General features: G+C 40.4%; 1 protein-coding gene across 2 annotated transcripts in view; it reads left to right on the forward strand.

Moving 5' to 3' along the window:
- GRAMD4 (GRAM domain containing 4) overlaps positions 1–13,454 on the forward strand; it is a 165,457-nt gene that overhangs the window by 131,326 nt on the left and 20,677 nt on the right. For both annotated transcript variants that reach the window (XM_044280227.1, XM_044280228.1), the window contains exons 11-14: positions 4,458–4,529; positions 5,348–5,391; positions 5,493–5,602; positions 6,669–6,823. In XM_044280227.1, the coding sequence (XP_044136162.1) occupies positions 4,458–4,529; positions 5,348–5,391; positions 5,493–5,602; positions 6,669–6,823 (381 nt within the window). The remainder of the gene's footprint in view (positions 1–4,457; positions 4,530–5,347; positions 5,392–5,492; positions 5,603–6,668; positions 6,824–13,454) is intronic.

Here is a 13,454-nt window from a genome sequence, read left to right on the forward strand (position 1 = left end):
GACGCGATATGGCAATTGCTTCGGCCTCGCTCACTGTTGTATAATCTTATCTAACCTGTAGGAATTGTTAAGATATAATAATCATTTGTAATCCAGCTGTATTACTTACAACTAAGTTCCAGAGGAGGCAGGGCGGGCGGGCTCGTGACGCAGTGAGTGATGCGTTGCCCGGCCTCCTCCTGCCTGCCTCAGTCAGTGACTTCTCTATTTATTCCTGTGAGACTGACATTATGTATCCCTATGGGAGCCTCAGAGAAACTGACCTCCTGTCCACACATAAGATGCTGTGTTATTTGGAGATTCAGATGCTGGTCACATGACACAGCTGAGGGTCAGAAGGGAGGGAATAACTCACAAATACAGACACTGATAAGAAAATGACCTCCACCACAGTTTATATCATGTACTTTTCTAACAGTTCAGAAAATGAAAACTTTTGTGGGAGTTCTTCTTCTTTAATTTACTGGCCTGAGGTCTGCGTTAAATTATTGGTCTGATTAATTTAGGCACTCGTTTTCTGGGGTCTTAAAGTGCCTTTACACGTCCAGATAATCGGGCAGATTATCGTTCCTCGCAATCTGCCCGTCTAAAGATGCTGCCGATCAGCTGATGAACGCTTGTTTATCGGGTGAAACTGTCGTTGGTGTGGGCACCTAAATTATTGTTTCTGGGCAGCAGATTGTGCTGTCTAAGCGGCAATCTGCTGCCAAGAAACAATGCAGCTATATGAGGACGAGCTATCGAAAAATACATTTCTCGTCCTAATACTGTGAAGGATATGCAGGTAAATACAGAGCTTTACCCCCACTGACAAAGCGGCCAACTGCTGGGAAGGAACGCTTGCTTCCCGACAATCTGCTGCTCATCTGCACGTCTAAATCCACCTTTTAGTTTATTTAGTGATCTGGATTAATAACAGATAGTAAGTCTGGATTAATTTTTGAAGTAGGAGATGAGATAAAAATCTGTGTGTGCAGCATGTGTTCCTTGTGTAAACTGTTTGTGTGTACTACTACTACTTTCCTAGAAAGCAGACAACACAAAGATGTGGTGCAATTAGGAACAGTTTTATCAGGCTACTTTCACACTATCATTTTTACTGGATCCGGCAGGGTTGAGCAAAAACCCTTCCGTTATGCTACTGTCACACTAGTGTTTTTTGCAGATCCGTCATGGTTCTGACAATGAATGGGGACACAACTGAAGCGTTTTTTTTCCGGTATTGAGCCCCTTTGACGGATCTCAATGCTGGAAAAACTAAAACGCTAGTGTGAAAGTAGCCTTAGAAATTCGCCACCATCAAAATGGAGTGCAAATGCGGCAATGTTTCGGGCTGTATATGATCGCCCTTTGTCACGCTGTCGTCAGTCTGACGCCTTCTAATGTCCCATGTCACCTGGTTCAGGTGTGTGTTTACCGCTCTGCGCCTGTGAGCTGTGGGAACATGACAGAGTTCAGCTATTGACTTGTTTTTACATAATTCAGACCCTAACGTATGTAGAGGCACTTAGGAGCATTTACTTACAATTAGTCCAAGACTATTAGTTCCCTTCTTTTAACATATGTTATATTTCCCATAAAACATAACTTTTAATATCATCATTAAGATTGTGCTTTGATCATTAAAGTGCGTTTTAAAACTCTGTTGTGTCACCTTATTGTTCAGTGTGTGTTGTCAACACTAAATTATCAAGTGCTGCATTATTTGTGGTGGGAGATTGGTAGCTGCGTGCTAGCCCGAAAACCTTCTCTGACTCTCCTCTTTACCTACCGCATATAATTTACTAGTTCTTTCTGCCTTACAGGCTTCACTTCTGTCTCTAAAAGCTCTCCCTCAAACGCTGCCCCCCTTGATAATTTAGAGCCGACAATACACACTGTGAACAATAGGGCGACACAACTGAGAGTTTTAAAACAAACTTTAATGATCAAAGCACAATATTAATGACTATATTAAAAGTTACGTTTTATGGTAAATATAACATATATGGTAAAAGAAGGCAACTAATAGTCTTAGACTAATTGTAAATAAATGCAGCTATTGACTTGAGCTCTGCTAAGAACTGCCTGCTGGAATTCAAATCGGAGACCAAGCTAGAACCAGCCCTGTACCTCACAAAGATCCAGAGATCTCCCCATTCATTACTCCAATTGTTCTACTAGATTTATTTCAGACTTGCAGCTTAGGCTACTTTCACAATTGCGGCAGTGTGAACCAGCGGGCAGTTCCATCGTCTGAACTGCCCGCCGAATTCGCTGATTTTGATGTGGCTGAAAGCATTTGTGAGACAGATCCGGATGCGGATCCGTCTCACAAATGCATTGCAAGAAAGGATCCGTCTCTCCGGACAGACGGACCCGTCTTGTATCCTTTTTTTTTTTTTTTTTTTTTTTTTTTTTAACATTTTTACCGGTGGATGCGCAGGACGGATACGACATTCTGGTATTTTGAATGCCGGATATGGCACTAATACATTCCTATGGGGAAAAATGCCGGATCCGGCATTCAGACAAGTCTTCCGTTTTTTGGGCCAGAGATAAAACCGTTGCATGCTACGGTTTTATCTTTTGCCTGATCAGTCAGAACGACTAAACTGAAGACATCCTGATGCACACTGAACGGATTGCTCTCAACTCGGAATGCATGGGGGATATGCCTGATCAGTTCTTTTCCGGTATAGAGCCCCTGTGATGGAACTCTATGCCGGAAAAGAAAAACACTAGTGTGAAAGTACCCTTAGAGGACATGTTCTTTTTTTTTTCTGTAGCTCTTTCCCTGTAACTGCCATAGAAGATATGGCTTGTAGCAGTTGATGATTTAAATTGAGCATGTATGACCACCTCAGTGCGGTGGATGGAGAAATAAGGAAAAGAACAGACATCAGATGGCGATATACAGATACAATTTATTAAATAGCTCAGTGACAATAGTAATTTTTTAAATTGCTTTCAATTACATTACAGTATTCAGATCCAGGTGCTGGTTTGAAAAATAAAATATTTTTCGTAGCACACCCCCTTTACAGGATCTGGTGCTAACAACTTGTTGTCAGATACCGCAAGACACCAACATAGATTTTGTGCGGTCCATACCTCAAACGGTCAAAGTGATTTTGGCGACACTTTTGGGACCCACACAGTAGAAGGCAAGTGGTTTTAATGTTATGGCTGATTGGTGTAGACTTTTAGTAAAATGACTATCCATTCTTGTTCACGTCCGTTGCTTTCAGTAATGGGTTATACTGTACAGTCACAGCCTGTTTCCTGTGCACTCCCTTTTTATATAATCAGAATTTATAGCTGTTGTAGATTTTTATTAACCCGTGAAGTGAACCCTCTTAGGTGATAAAGTTTGGTTTAGAATAGTCCCAAATTCCTGTCTCACTATGTAGCATTTAGATGAATGAAAATTTTATTTTCTTTTATTTGAAATGTGCAAGTCTGGTATTATGGAAGATCAGAATTCACCAGCTATCGTGTGTACTGGTGTGCATTGTGCTATACCAGTGACTGTGATGCCTGTTTTAGTAATAGTGAAAAGGGTGACTGACCAAAAATTAGGTTTTCTCATTTGTGAAACTGTTTTCTAGTAGCAAACAAAATTACAAATGTTGCATGTCGTACAGTATGTTTCGATTCATGCAAGATATTCAATAGGAACACGCCTCCCCACCTCCAAAAAACAAAAAAGACAAATATTGGAACAGTACAGCATTCTTCTCCTAAAATGTATGTAATGTCAGTATAGCCTAACTGGTGTTTAGTGGCAACCACTTTGAATCGCCAGGTGTTTACAAAAGGTCCAAAAACTTTTAGAAAGTCTAAAATAATAATAAAAAATAAAAAAACATACGGCAAAGGAATTCATGAAAGCATGTTCCTGAGCGCTGACACAAGCTGGCCAGCACTGCCTAATTGATTTTAAGATGATTTTAAAAAAAATTGCCTCCTGGAGATCTCATACATTGGTGTAAAATTCACAAAGCTTCTCTCTTTAAAGCATTTTATACCCAGTACCTGAACCGCAGTGATCTATGGAAGTGAAAGCTGCTTGAAGGGATATTCCCATAGGGACATTTATGGTATATCAATAGGATTCGCCATAAACATCTGTTAGGAGTGGGTCACACTTCTGAGATCTGCTCCTATAACCAGAATGGGGCATCGCCATGAATGGAGAGCTATCTTCGCATTTGCACCTTTCTCCATTCATTGCTGTGGGCCTTCTGAAGATACGTAAGCACTTGTTCGGCTAGTTTCAGAAGTCTTATAGCAGTGAATAGAGCAATGTGCTCTCCGTTCAAAGTGGTACCTCCATGTTTTTCTTTATGTCATTTTACCTCTGATGATTAGCATTTAAGGCTTTACTATAGGGTTATGAGGAACTCTTGCTGAAATATTGAAAGAAAACCAGTTTGGAATGGGAAATTATAATAATGCTTTTTTTTTCTTTTTAGGAGCCTCCAAAGGAAGACCTGACGGTTTCTGAGAAGTTTCAGTTGGTTCTCGATGTAGCACAGAAAGCACAGGTTTGTGGAGCTGGATTTAGACCAGTAGCAATACCTAGCCTGTCTTTGAAATCAGACACCTCTTAATCATAATTATTACTGTACAGTAATGTAGTAGCATGATATGTACAGTGTGTGTTATGTTTCCATCAAGGACCTTTACAACTTGTGTATCTTAAAATGTTGTTAAAGGCTATGTACACCTTTGGCGGCACGTTTTGTTTATGATTGCATTTTTACAAATTTTTGGCTAAAAATCATATTTTCAATTGGCCTTTATTAGAAATATTGAGCCATTCTGTCACAAAGGGTTTATTTTATTTTTATTTTATTTTTTAACGGGTGACTGGTACTTTCACTTTGTCCCGGTCATCTAATAACCCTTATCTCTAAACTACTAAGAGGTCTTAAACACTTATTTAAGCCACATTCTTATCAGTAAGATACCAACTGCGCTATAATGTTTATGTTTATAGGGTTAGAGATTAGAGATAAGGAGTCCGTCAGCTCCTGGTCTGACGGAATAGACAGAAAATCCAAAGGGTGCTACTAGAGCATGTCGGCTCTGTACACAAAAAAGGATTTCATATTTTTAATAAAGACCAATTGAAAAAATGATTTTTAGCTCAAAATAAGTACAATGCAATAATTTTAAAAAAAATGCCCACAAAGGTGTACATATCCCTAAAATTATAAACTTTGTGGAATTTTCCACCAGAATTTTGTGAAGTGAGTGCCTTATAATAAGTTGTCCGAGCAATATGGGTCACTTCCTATGAATACTTTGTTTAATGTCAAGTGACAGCGTCCAAGAAAATATACTTGTGCTCCTTTCTCAGAACCTTTTTGGAAAGATGGCAGACATACTGGAAAAAATTAAAAAGTAAGTTTTTATTTTTCATACATTTTTAGTATAAAAAACCTGAGTTTAGGTATGATTATAACTAACCTACAGTATACTCTTATTACATTCCAATTTTGCAGTCTATTCATGTGGGTACAGCCAGAAATTACACAGAAGCTATATGTTTGCTTATGGGCGGCCTTCATCACATCCTGCTTATTTCCATATAGACTAATTGGACTCTGTATAGGTAAGTGTATTTGACTGTTTTTGCTGCTTGTGGTACACTGTTGCATATAATTTTTTATTGTGGTACTGCCACCTGCAATTCTAGGATCATTTCCCAACTCACTTCATGTTGGGAGACCAATCATTACTAGGTGGAGAACTGATAGACTCTTCACAAGTAGAATATCTGCAGCATCTAAACCTACCTTTAGGCCACTGATCCACAATATATGGACACCTTCCATGTGTATTCTGCATTTTTCTCACACCTATCACTAGAAATCACTATTCTCGTCCACAATGTGGACCAAAATAGGACGTGTTCTGTAATTTGCAGAACAGTTACACGGATCTGCAAAAACTATCGATGTGTGCATGGCCCCTTAGAAATGAATGGGTCATGTGCATGAGGCCCTAGATCACTCCGGGTCTGAAATCTGGAACCTCCACCGGTTGTGAGAAGGAAATGATGCCGTGCAGAGAAAACTAGAAGGGGATGTAGCACTAAGCCAGTGCTGCGGTGCTTCATTTTCAGGGTCCGTGAGGGTCCCAAAGGACAGACCCTCACCAGTCATACTCAGAGGGCATTTCCTAGCCCAGGGATGGCCAACCTGAGGCTCTCCAGCTGTTGCAAAACTACAACTCCCAGCATGCCTAGATTGCCTACAGCTATCAACCTACAGCAGGGCATGGTGGGAGTTGTAGTTTTACAACAGCTGGAGAGCCGCAGGTTGGCCATACCTGTCCTAGCCACATGATAGGATTAATCCTTTAAACTGAAGTTAGAATCACATCCGTCTCTCTCTTTTTCATCTTTCTATATCATATGCCTTCTGAGGTTGTATGTTGCATAGGTGCAAATGTTCACTAGCGATCACAGATGATGATATGATATATTCAAAAATAACCGGGAAAAATTTGTTATAGATTCAGAATGTTAAGTACAGTATGTAAGAGTTACTGACATTTTCCCAAATCAGTTTCTGTAAAAACAATATTTTGTGGCCTGCCTTAAGGTACCATAAATGTGTGGTTTTTCTATAGGTATTATCATAATATTTCATCATGTGATCTTTTGTCGTTCTTAGGGCTCTACGCTGGAATAAAGTTTTTCCTCATTGACTTCGTTTTCAAGCGATGCCCAAGGCTTCGAGACAAGTATGACACTCCATACATTATCTGGACAAACCTACCTACAGATCCACAACTTAAAGAACGAACAAATGTAACTGCGTCTAGAAGGGTGAGCATATAAAACGCATATATTACATTCGAGAAAATCAGACCTCACTTCAGCTGAACATCTATCTGCTTATAGTTAATAGAGGAGGTTATCTCTGGACCTAAAACGCGATTACGTCTCCAATCCATTAGACTTCAGTTATAATATCGGAGACCGTTTTCTCCGGAAATTCTTCTATTCTGTCTTATATTACAGCTCACATGAAATTATCTAGGTTGAATGGCTATTTAATATGGGAAAGAAAAGGCATCCAGTTACTGGTCAGAAGTACTTTTTCTTACACATCTTAAAGGGAGTCTGTCACCACATTTGGACATTTTAGACCCCTTACAATAGCGTTCTGGCATAACTTTAGATTAATCAAATGTTACCTTTGTTGCATTCTTCTGCGGTTCACCTGTTGCAAAAACGGGCTTGTATTCATATGTAAATGAGGGCTCGCAAGAGCCCAGGGGCGGCGTTAACTTATTTGGAGCCCAGGCTGATCATTCTCTTTTGTTTATATCCCCGCCCAAGCTTCTGCCCGCCCTTCTCTTCTCCTGTGTCCTCCTCCTCTCCCAGCGAAATCCTGCGCTCTGGCTCGTTTGGCCGGGGCATACACACTGCGATGCCTACTGTGGGTACTGCGCATGCTCCAGCCAAGCCGTGCCCACAGTGGGCATCGCAGAGTGCATGCCCCGGCCAAGCAAGGCAGAGCGTAGGCGCAGGATTTCACTGGGAGAGGACGCAAGGGAAGAGAAGGGCGGGCAGAGGCTGGGTCGGGGATATAAACAAAAGAGGATGATCAGCCCTCACTTACATATGATCCCTCATTTACATATGAATAAAAGCCCGTTTTTGCTGAAGGTGAACCGCAGAAGAATGCAAAAGAGGTACCATTTGAATCACCTAAAGTTATGCCAGAACGTAAGTGGTCTATAATGTCCAAATGTGGTGACAGACTCCTTTTAATCTTTTACCCATGCACATATTTTCATATTTTGCACACTACACTTACATTGCATTGCTGTATGATAGATTTTAGTTTATTGTTCTACTATTTATCCGTGTACGTAGCAGATCAGTAAGTGATAGGATATAAGTATACGCTGTGTACTGGAAACTCTGTCTTGATGTCAGTGGAACAGATAAGTATAATGTTGTTGCATCTGGTCAGTACTGCACCCCCATCCATAGCCGTTGCATTGAGTAACTAACTTGCACAGACTCCATGCTGTATGTTCAGTGGACATGTATAAACTGCACAATATCAATCAGTGACAGGTAATGTGCCATGCACAATCACATACACTCAACCACACCAATTAAATGTTCACAGCAAAGATAGTAAAATTTTGTCTTTATTAGTACAAATCAAAATCTTTACATAAAGGGACAGCGGATAAAATACACAGGAACAAACAGGACCATATAACTGCATCACAAGTAAGTGTTAACTACAGTCCAATGTGTATACTGATGCTGGAACAGATATCTAGTAATACCAATATAAAACCCTGACCTAGGATACTAGGATACAATATACCAGAAGTACATACCAACAAGTAAAAAAAAATATACAGTACAGACCAAAAGTTTGGACACACCTTCTAATTCAAAGCGTTTTCTTTATTTTCATGACTATGAAAATTGTAGATTCACACTGAAGGCATCAAAACTATGAATTAACACATGTGGAATTATATACATAACAAAAAAAGTGTGAAACAACTGAAAATATGTCACATTCTAGTTTCTTCAAAGTAGCCACCTTTTGCTTTGATTACTGCTTTGTACACTCTTGGCATTCTCTTGATGAGCTTCAAGAGGTAGTCATCTGAAATGGTCTTCCAACAGTCTTGAAGGAGTTCCCAGAGATGCTTAGCGCTTGTTGGCCCTTTTGCCTTTACTCTGCGGTCCAGCTCACCCCAAACCATCTCGATTGGGTTCAGGTCTGGTGACTGTGGAGGCCAGGTCATCTGGCGCAGCACCGCATCACTCTCCTTCATGGTCAAATAGCCCTTACACAGCCTGGAGGTGTGTTTGGGGTCATTGTCCTGTTGAAAAATAAATGATGGTCCAACTAAACGCAAACCGGAATAGCATGCCGCTGCAAGATGCTGTGGAAGCCATGCTGGTTCAGTATGCATTCAATTTTGAATAAATCCCCAACAGTGTCACCAGTAAAGCACCATCACACCACCTCCTCCATGCTTCACGGTGGGAACCAGGCATGTAGAGTCCATCCGTTCACCTTTTCTGCGTCGCACAAAGACACGGTGGTTGGAACCAAAGATCTCAAATTTGGACTCCTCAGACCAAAGCACAGATTTCCACTGGTCTAATGTCCATTCCTTGTGTTCTTTAGCCCAAACAAGTCTCTTCTGCTTGTTGCCTGTCCTTAGCAGTGGTTTCCTAGCAGATATTCTACCATGAAGGCCTGATTCACACAGTCTCCTCTTAACAGTTGTTCTAGAGATGTGTCTGCTGCTAGAACTCTGTGTGGCATTGACCTGGTCTCTAATCTGAGCTGCTGTTAACCTGAGCTTTCTGAGGCTGGTGACTCGGATGAACTTATCCTCCGCAGCAGAGGTGACTCTTGGTCTTCCTTTCCTGGGGCGGTCCGCATGTGAGCCAGTTTCTTTGTAGTGCTTGATGGTTTTTTTGACTGCTCTTGGGGACACTTTCAAAGTTTTCCTAATTTTTCGGACTGACTGACCTTCATTTCTTAAAGTAATGATGGCCACTCGTTTTTCTTTACTTAGCTGCTTTTTTCTTGCCATAATACAAATTCTTACAGTCTATTCAGTAGGACTTTCAGCTGTGTATCCACCTGACTTCTCCACAACGCAACTGATGGTCCCAACCCCATTTATAAAGCAAGAAATCCCACTTATTAAACCTGACAGGGCACACCTGTGAAGTGAAAACCATTTCAGGTGACTACCTCTTGAAGCTCATCAAGAGAATGCCAAGAGCATCAAAGCAAAAGGTGGCTACTTTGAAGAACCTAGAATATTACATATTTTCAGTTGTTTCACACTTTTTTTGTTATGTACAGGTCCTTCTCAAAAAATTAGCATATTGTGATAAAGTTCATTATTTTCTGTAATGTACTGATGAACATTAGACTTTCATATATTTTAGATTCATTACACACCAACTGAAGTAGTTCAAGCCTTTTATTGTTTTAATATTGATGATTTTGGCATACAGCTCATGAAAACACAAAATTCCTATCTCAAAAAATTAGCATATTTCATCCGACCAATAAAAGAAAAGTGTTTTTAATACAAAAAAAGTCAACCTTCAAATAATTATGTTCAGTTCTGCACTCAATACTTGGTCAGGAATCCTTTTGCAGAAATGACTGCTTCAATGCGGCGTGGCATGGAGGCAATCAGCCTGTGGCACTGCTGAGGTGTTATGGAGGCCCAGGATGCTTCGATAGCGGCCTTAAGCTCATCCAGAGTGTTGGGTCTTGCGTCTCTCAACTTTCTCTTCCCAATATCCCACAGATTCTCTATGGGGTTCAGGTCAGGAGAGTTGGCAGGCCAATTGAGCACAGTAATACCATGGTCAGTAAACCATTTACCAGTGGTTTTGGCACTGCGAGCAGGTGCCAAGTCGTGCTGAAAAATGAAATCTTCATCTCCATAAAGCTTTTCAGCAGATGGAAGCATAAAGTGCTCCAAAATCTCCTGATAGCGGCTGCATTGACCCTGCCCTTGATAAAACACAGTGGACCAACACCAGCAGCTGACATGGCACCCCAGACCATCACTGACTGTGGGTACTTGACACTGGACTTCAGGCATTTTGGCATTTCCCTCTCCCCAGTCTTCCTCCAGACTCTGGCACCTTGATTTCCGAATGACATGCAACAGTCCAGTGCTGCTTCTCTGTAGCCCAGGTCGGGAGCTTCTGCTGCTGTTTCTGGTTCAAAAGTGGCTTGACCTGGGGAATGCGGCACCTGTAGCCCATTTCCTGCACACGCCTGTACACGGGGGCTCTGGATGTTTCTACTCCAGACTCAGTCCACTGCTTCCGCAGGTCCCCCAAGGTCTGGAATCGGTCCTTCTCCACAATCTTCCTCAGGGTCCGGTCACCTCTTCTCGTTGTGCAGCGTTTTCTGCCACACTTTTTCCTTCCCACAGACTTCCCACTGAGGTGCCTTGATACAGCGCTCTGGGAACAGCCTATTCGTTCAGAAATTTCTTTCTGTGTCTTACCCTCTTGCTTGAGGGTGTCAATGATGGCCTTCTGGACAGCAGTCAGGTCGGCAGTCTTACCCATGATTGCGGTTTTGAGTAATGAACCAGGCTGGGAGTTTTTAAAAGCCTCAGGAATCTTTTGCAGGTGTTTAGAGTTAATTAGTTGATTCAGATGATTAGGTTAATAGCTCGTTTAGAGAACCTTTTCATGATATGCTAATTTTTTTAGATAGGAATTTTGTGTTTTCATGAGCTGTATGCCAAAATCATCAACATTAAAACAATAAAAGGCTTGAAATACTTCAGTTGGTGTGTAATGAATCTAAAATATATGAAAGTCTAATGTTTATCAGTACATTACAGAAAATAATGAACTTTATGAGAATATGCTAATTTTTTGAGAAGGACCTGTATATAATTCCACATGTGTTAATTCATAGTTTTGATGCCTTCAGTGTGAATCTACAATTTTCATAGTCATGAAAATAAAGAAAACTCTTTGAATGAGGTGTGTCCAAACTTTTGGTCTGTACTATATGTGTGTGTGTATGTATGTATATGTATATGTATATATATATATATATATATATATATATATATATAATGTGTGTGTAAAGTGCATAGTGCCGAAACAATCAATAGACAACAAAGGAAAGTAGATAATAATAAATAATACAAATCAGTATGGTTCCCAAAAACCCTGATGTGCGTTTCGTGTGTAGCTTCCTCAGGCTACATTCTCAGCCATGATGGCCATGATACACGGTCATGCCCATTTTTCAATAGGTTTTGTATCCATTTTCTGCAATCCAGCAGTGGTGGCCATGCTTGCACATTATAGGAAAAAGTGCGGACCTCTCGGTTGGCCAGGACCGTGGGAGCGCACATAGACTGGCACTTTTTCCTGTAGTGTGCAAGCACAACCACCAGTAATTGATTCAGGAAGCAATATGGACAATCACAATACATTAGTAAGTGCCTTGTAAGCCTTTTATTTCTGCTGTCAACACTTCAGTAATACAGTTACGCGAAAAAGTAATGACATCCCATTAAAATTTATTCTACTTTTAACGTGCGCAAATAACCATCTGATTCTCATTCATTGTATAAAGATAATGGAGAAAAAGACACTAACAAACAGAGTTTGCAGTAATTCACTAAACAAAGTTATGTTCAGATCTGCCCTTTCCTTTGGTGGAAAAAGTAAGTACTCCGCTTGGCTGAGCTCCTGCAATCCAATACTCTGTGCTGCGCTGCATTATGAAAGTCATTGTTACAGTAGGTTATAAAGTCATGGTTAATATTTTATGTTTGTATGTTTTATCACTGAAGAGACTCCTTGTGGTACGTATGCACCCTGTGTGGGGCATAGGCAGAATGTAAGGTAAAATAAAATTAGTGGTTGGCTTTTGAGTCATACAGATGCAACCTCCGAGATTGCAAATTTCATGCAGTTGACATTTCTTTGGCCACAACACTGAAAATGATCAGTCAGGACTTGGGTACATTAGGATATTTTGTAGTAACAAGGGTTCCCTTATGGAAAAATATCCCAGACGGGCACCAAAATGTCTGTGCTTATGCATATCATTATATAGTTAGATAGTAGTACACAGTAATAAAAAAATAAAAAATAAACAAATCTCAGCATGTCCCATCTGCTGCACAATGCTTTTAGTCACGTTTTCTCCTTGGCAGTGAAAGTTAATGCATGCTTTCTGGCGGAAGGTATACTCTGCTTAGTTGGTGCATTTTATGCAGCTGTATAAAACTCTATTTAATCATGTGTATAATAGTTCTGACAATGGTCAAATGCGACATATCATTTTTATTTTATTTTTTATGTTTTTCAGAGGGAATTTGTCACAAGAAAAGTCACTGTTAAAGGGGTTCTCCAGGAATTAAGAAAATGAAAAGACCTAAATATTACTTTATTATAAATATATTCCCAAATATCTTTCATTAGTTATAATGGCTCGTTTTGTCTGGGGAGCAGTCATTAGAAGAAATAAAATGGCTTCTGTCCTACTAGTACATACAAAACCTGTCCTAGTCACACAGCAGGACGCAGCCACATCCCCATCTCCTCTCTGTACTTCATGTCTCCTCATGATCTCCATTCCTGCAGAGATTCAGCTGAAGATCATATTAAACTGTATTCAGGACCATAATCCCATAGAGAGGAGGACGAGGCAGCTCATTAGCTCAGTCCTGTGAAGTAACTTGTCCTCCTGTGTGATAAGGACAGGTTTTGTGAGTACTAATAGGACGGCAGCCATTTTATTTCTCCTAATAATTGCTCCCCAGAGTAAACGAGCCATTATAAGTAATGAAAGGTATTAGGGAATATATTTATAATAAAGTAATATTTACATATTTTCCTTTTCTTAATTCCAGGAGAACCCCTTTAAGCCATGCACAGCCCTTGTAGGTCTGGC

Source organism: Bufo gargarizans, chromosome 2 (assembly GCF_014858855.1).
Source record: "Bufo gargarizans isolate SCDJY-AF-19 chromosome 2, ASM1485885v1, whole genome shotgun sequence".
NCBI lineage: Eukaryota > Metazoa > Chordata > Amphibia > Anura > Bufonidae > Bufo > Bufo gargarizans.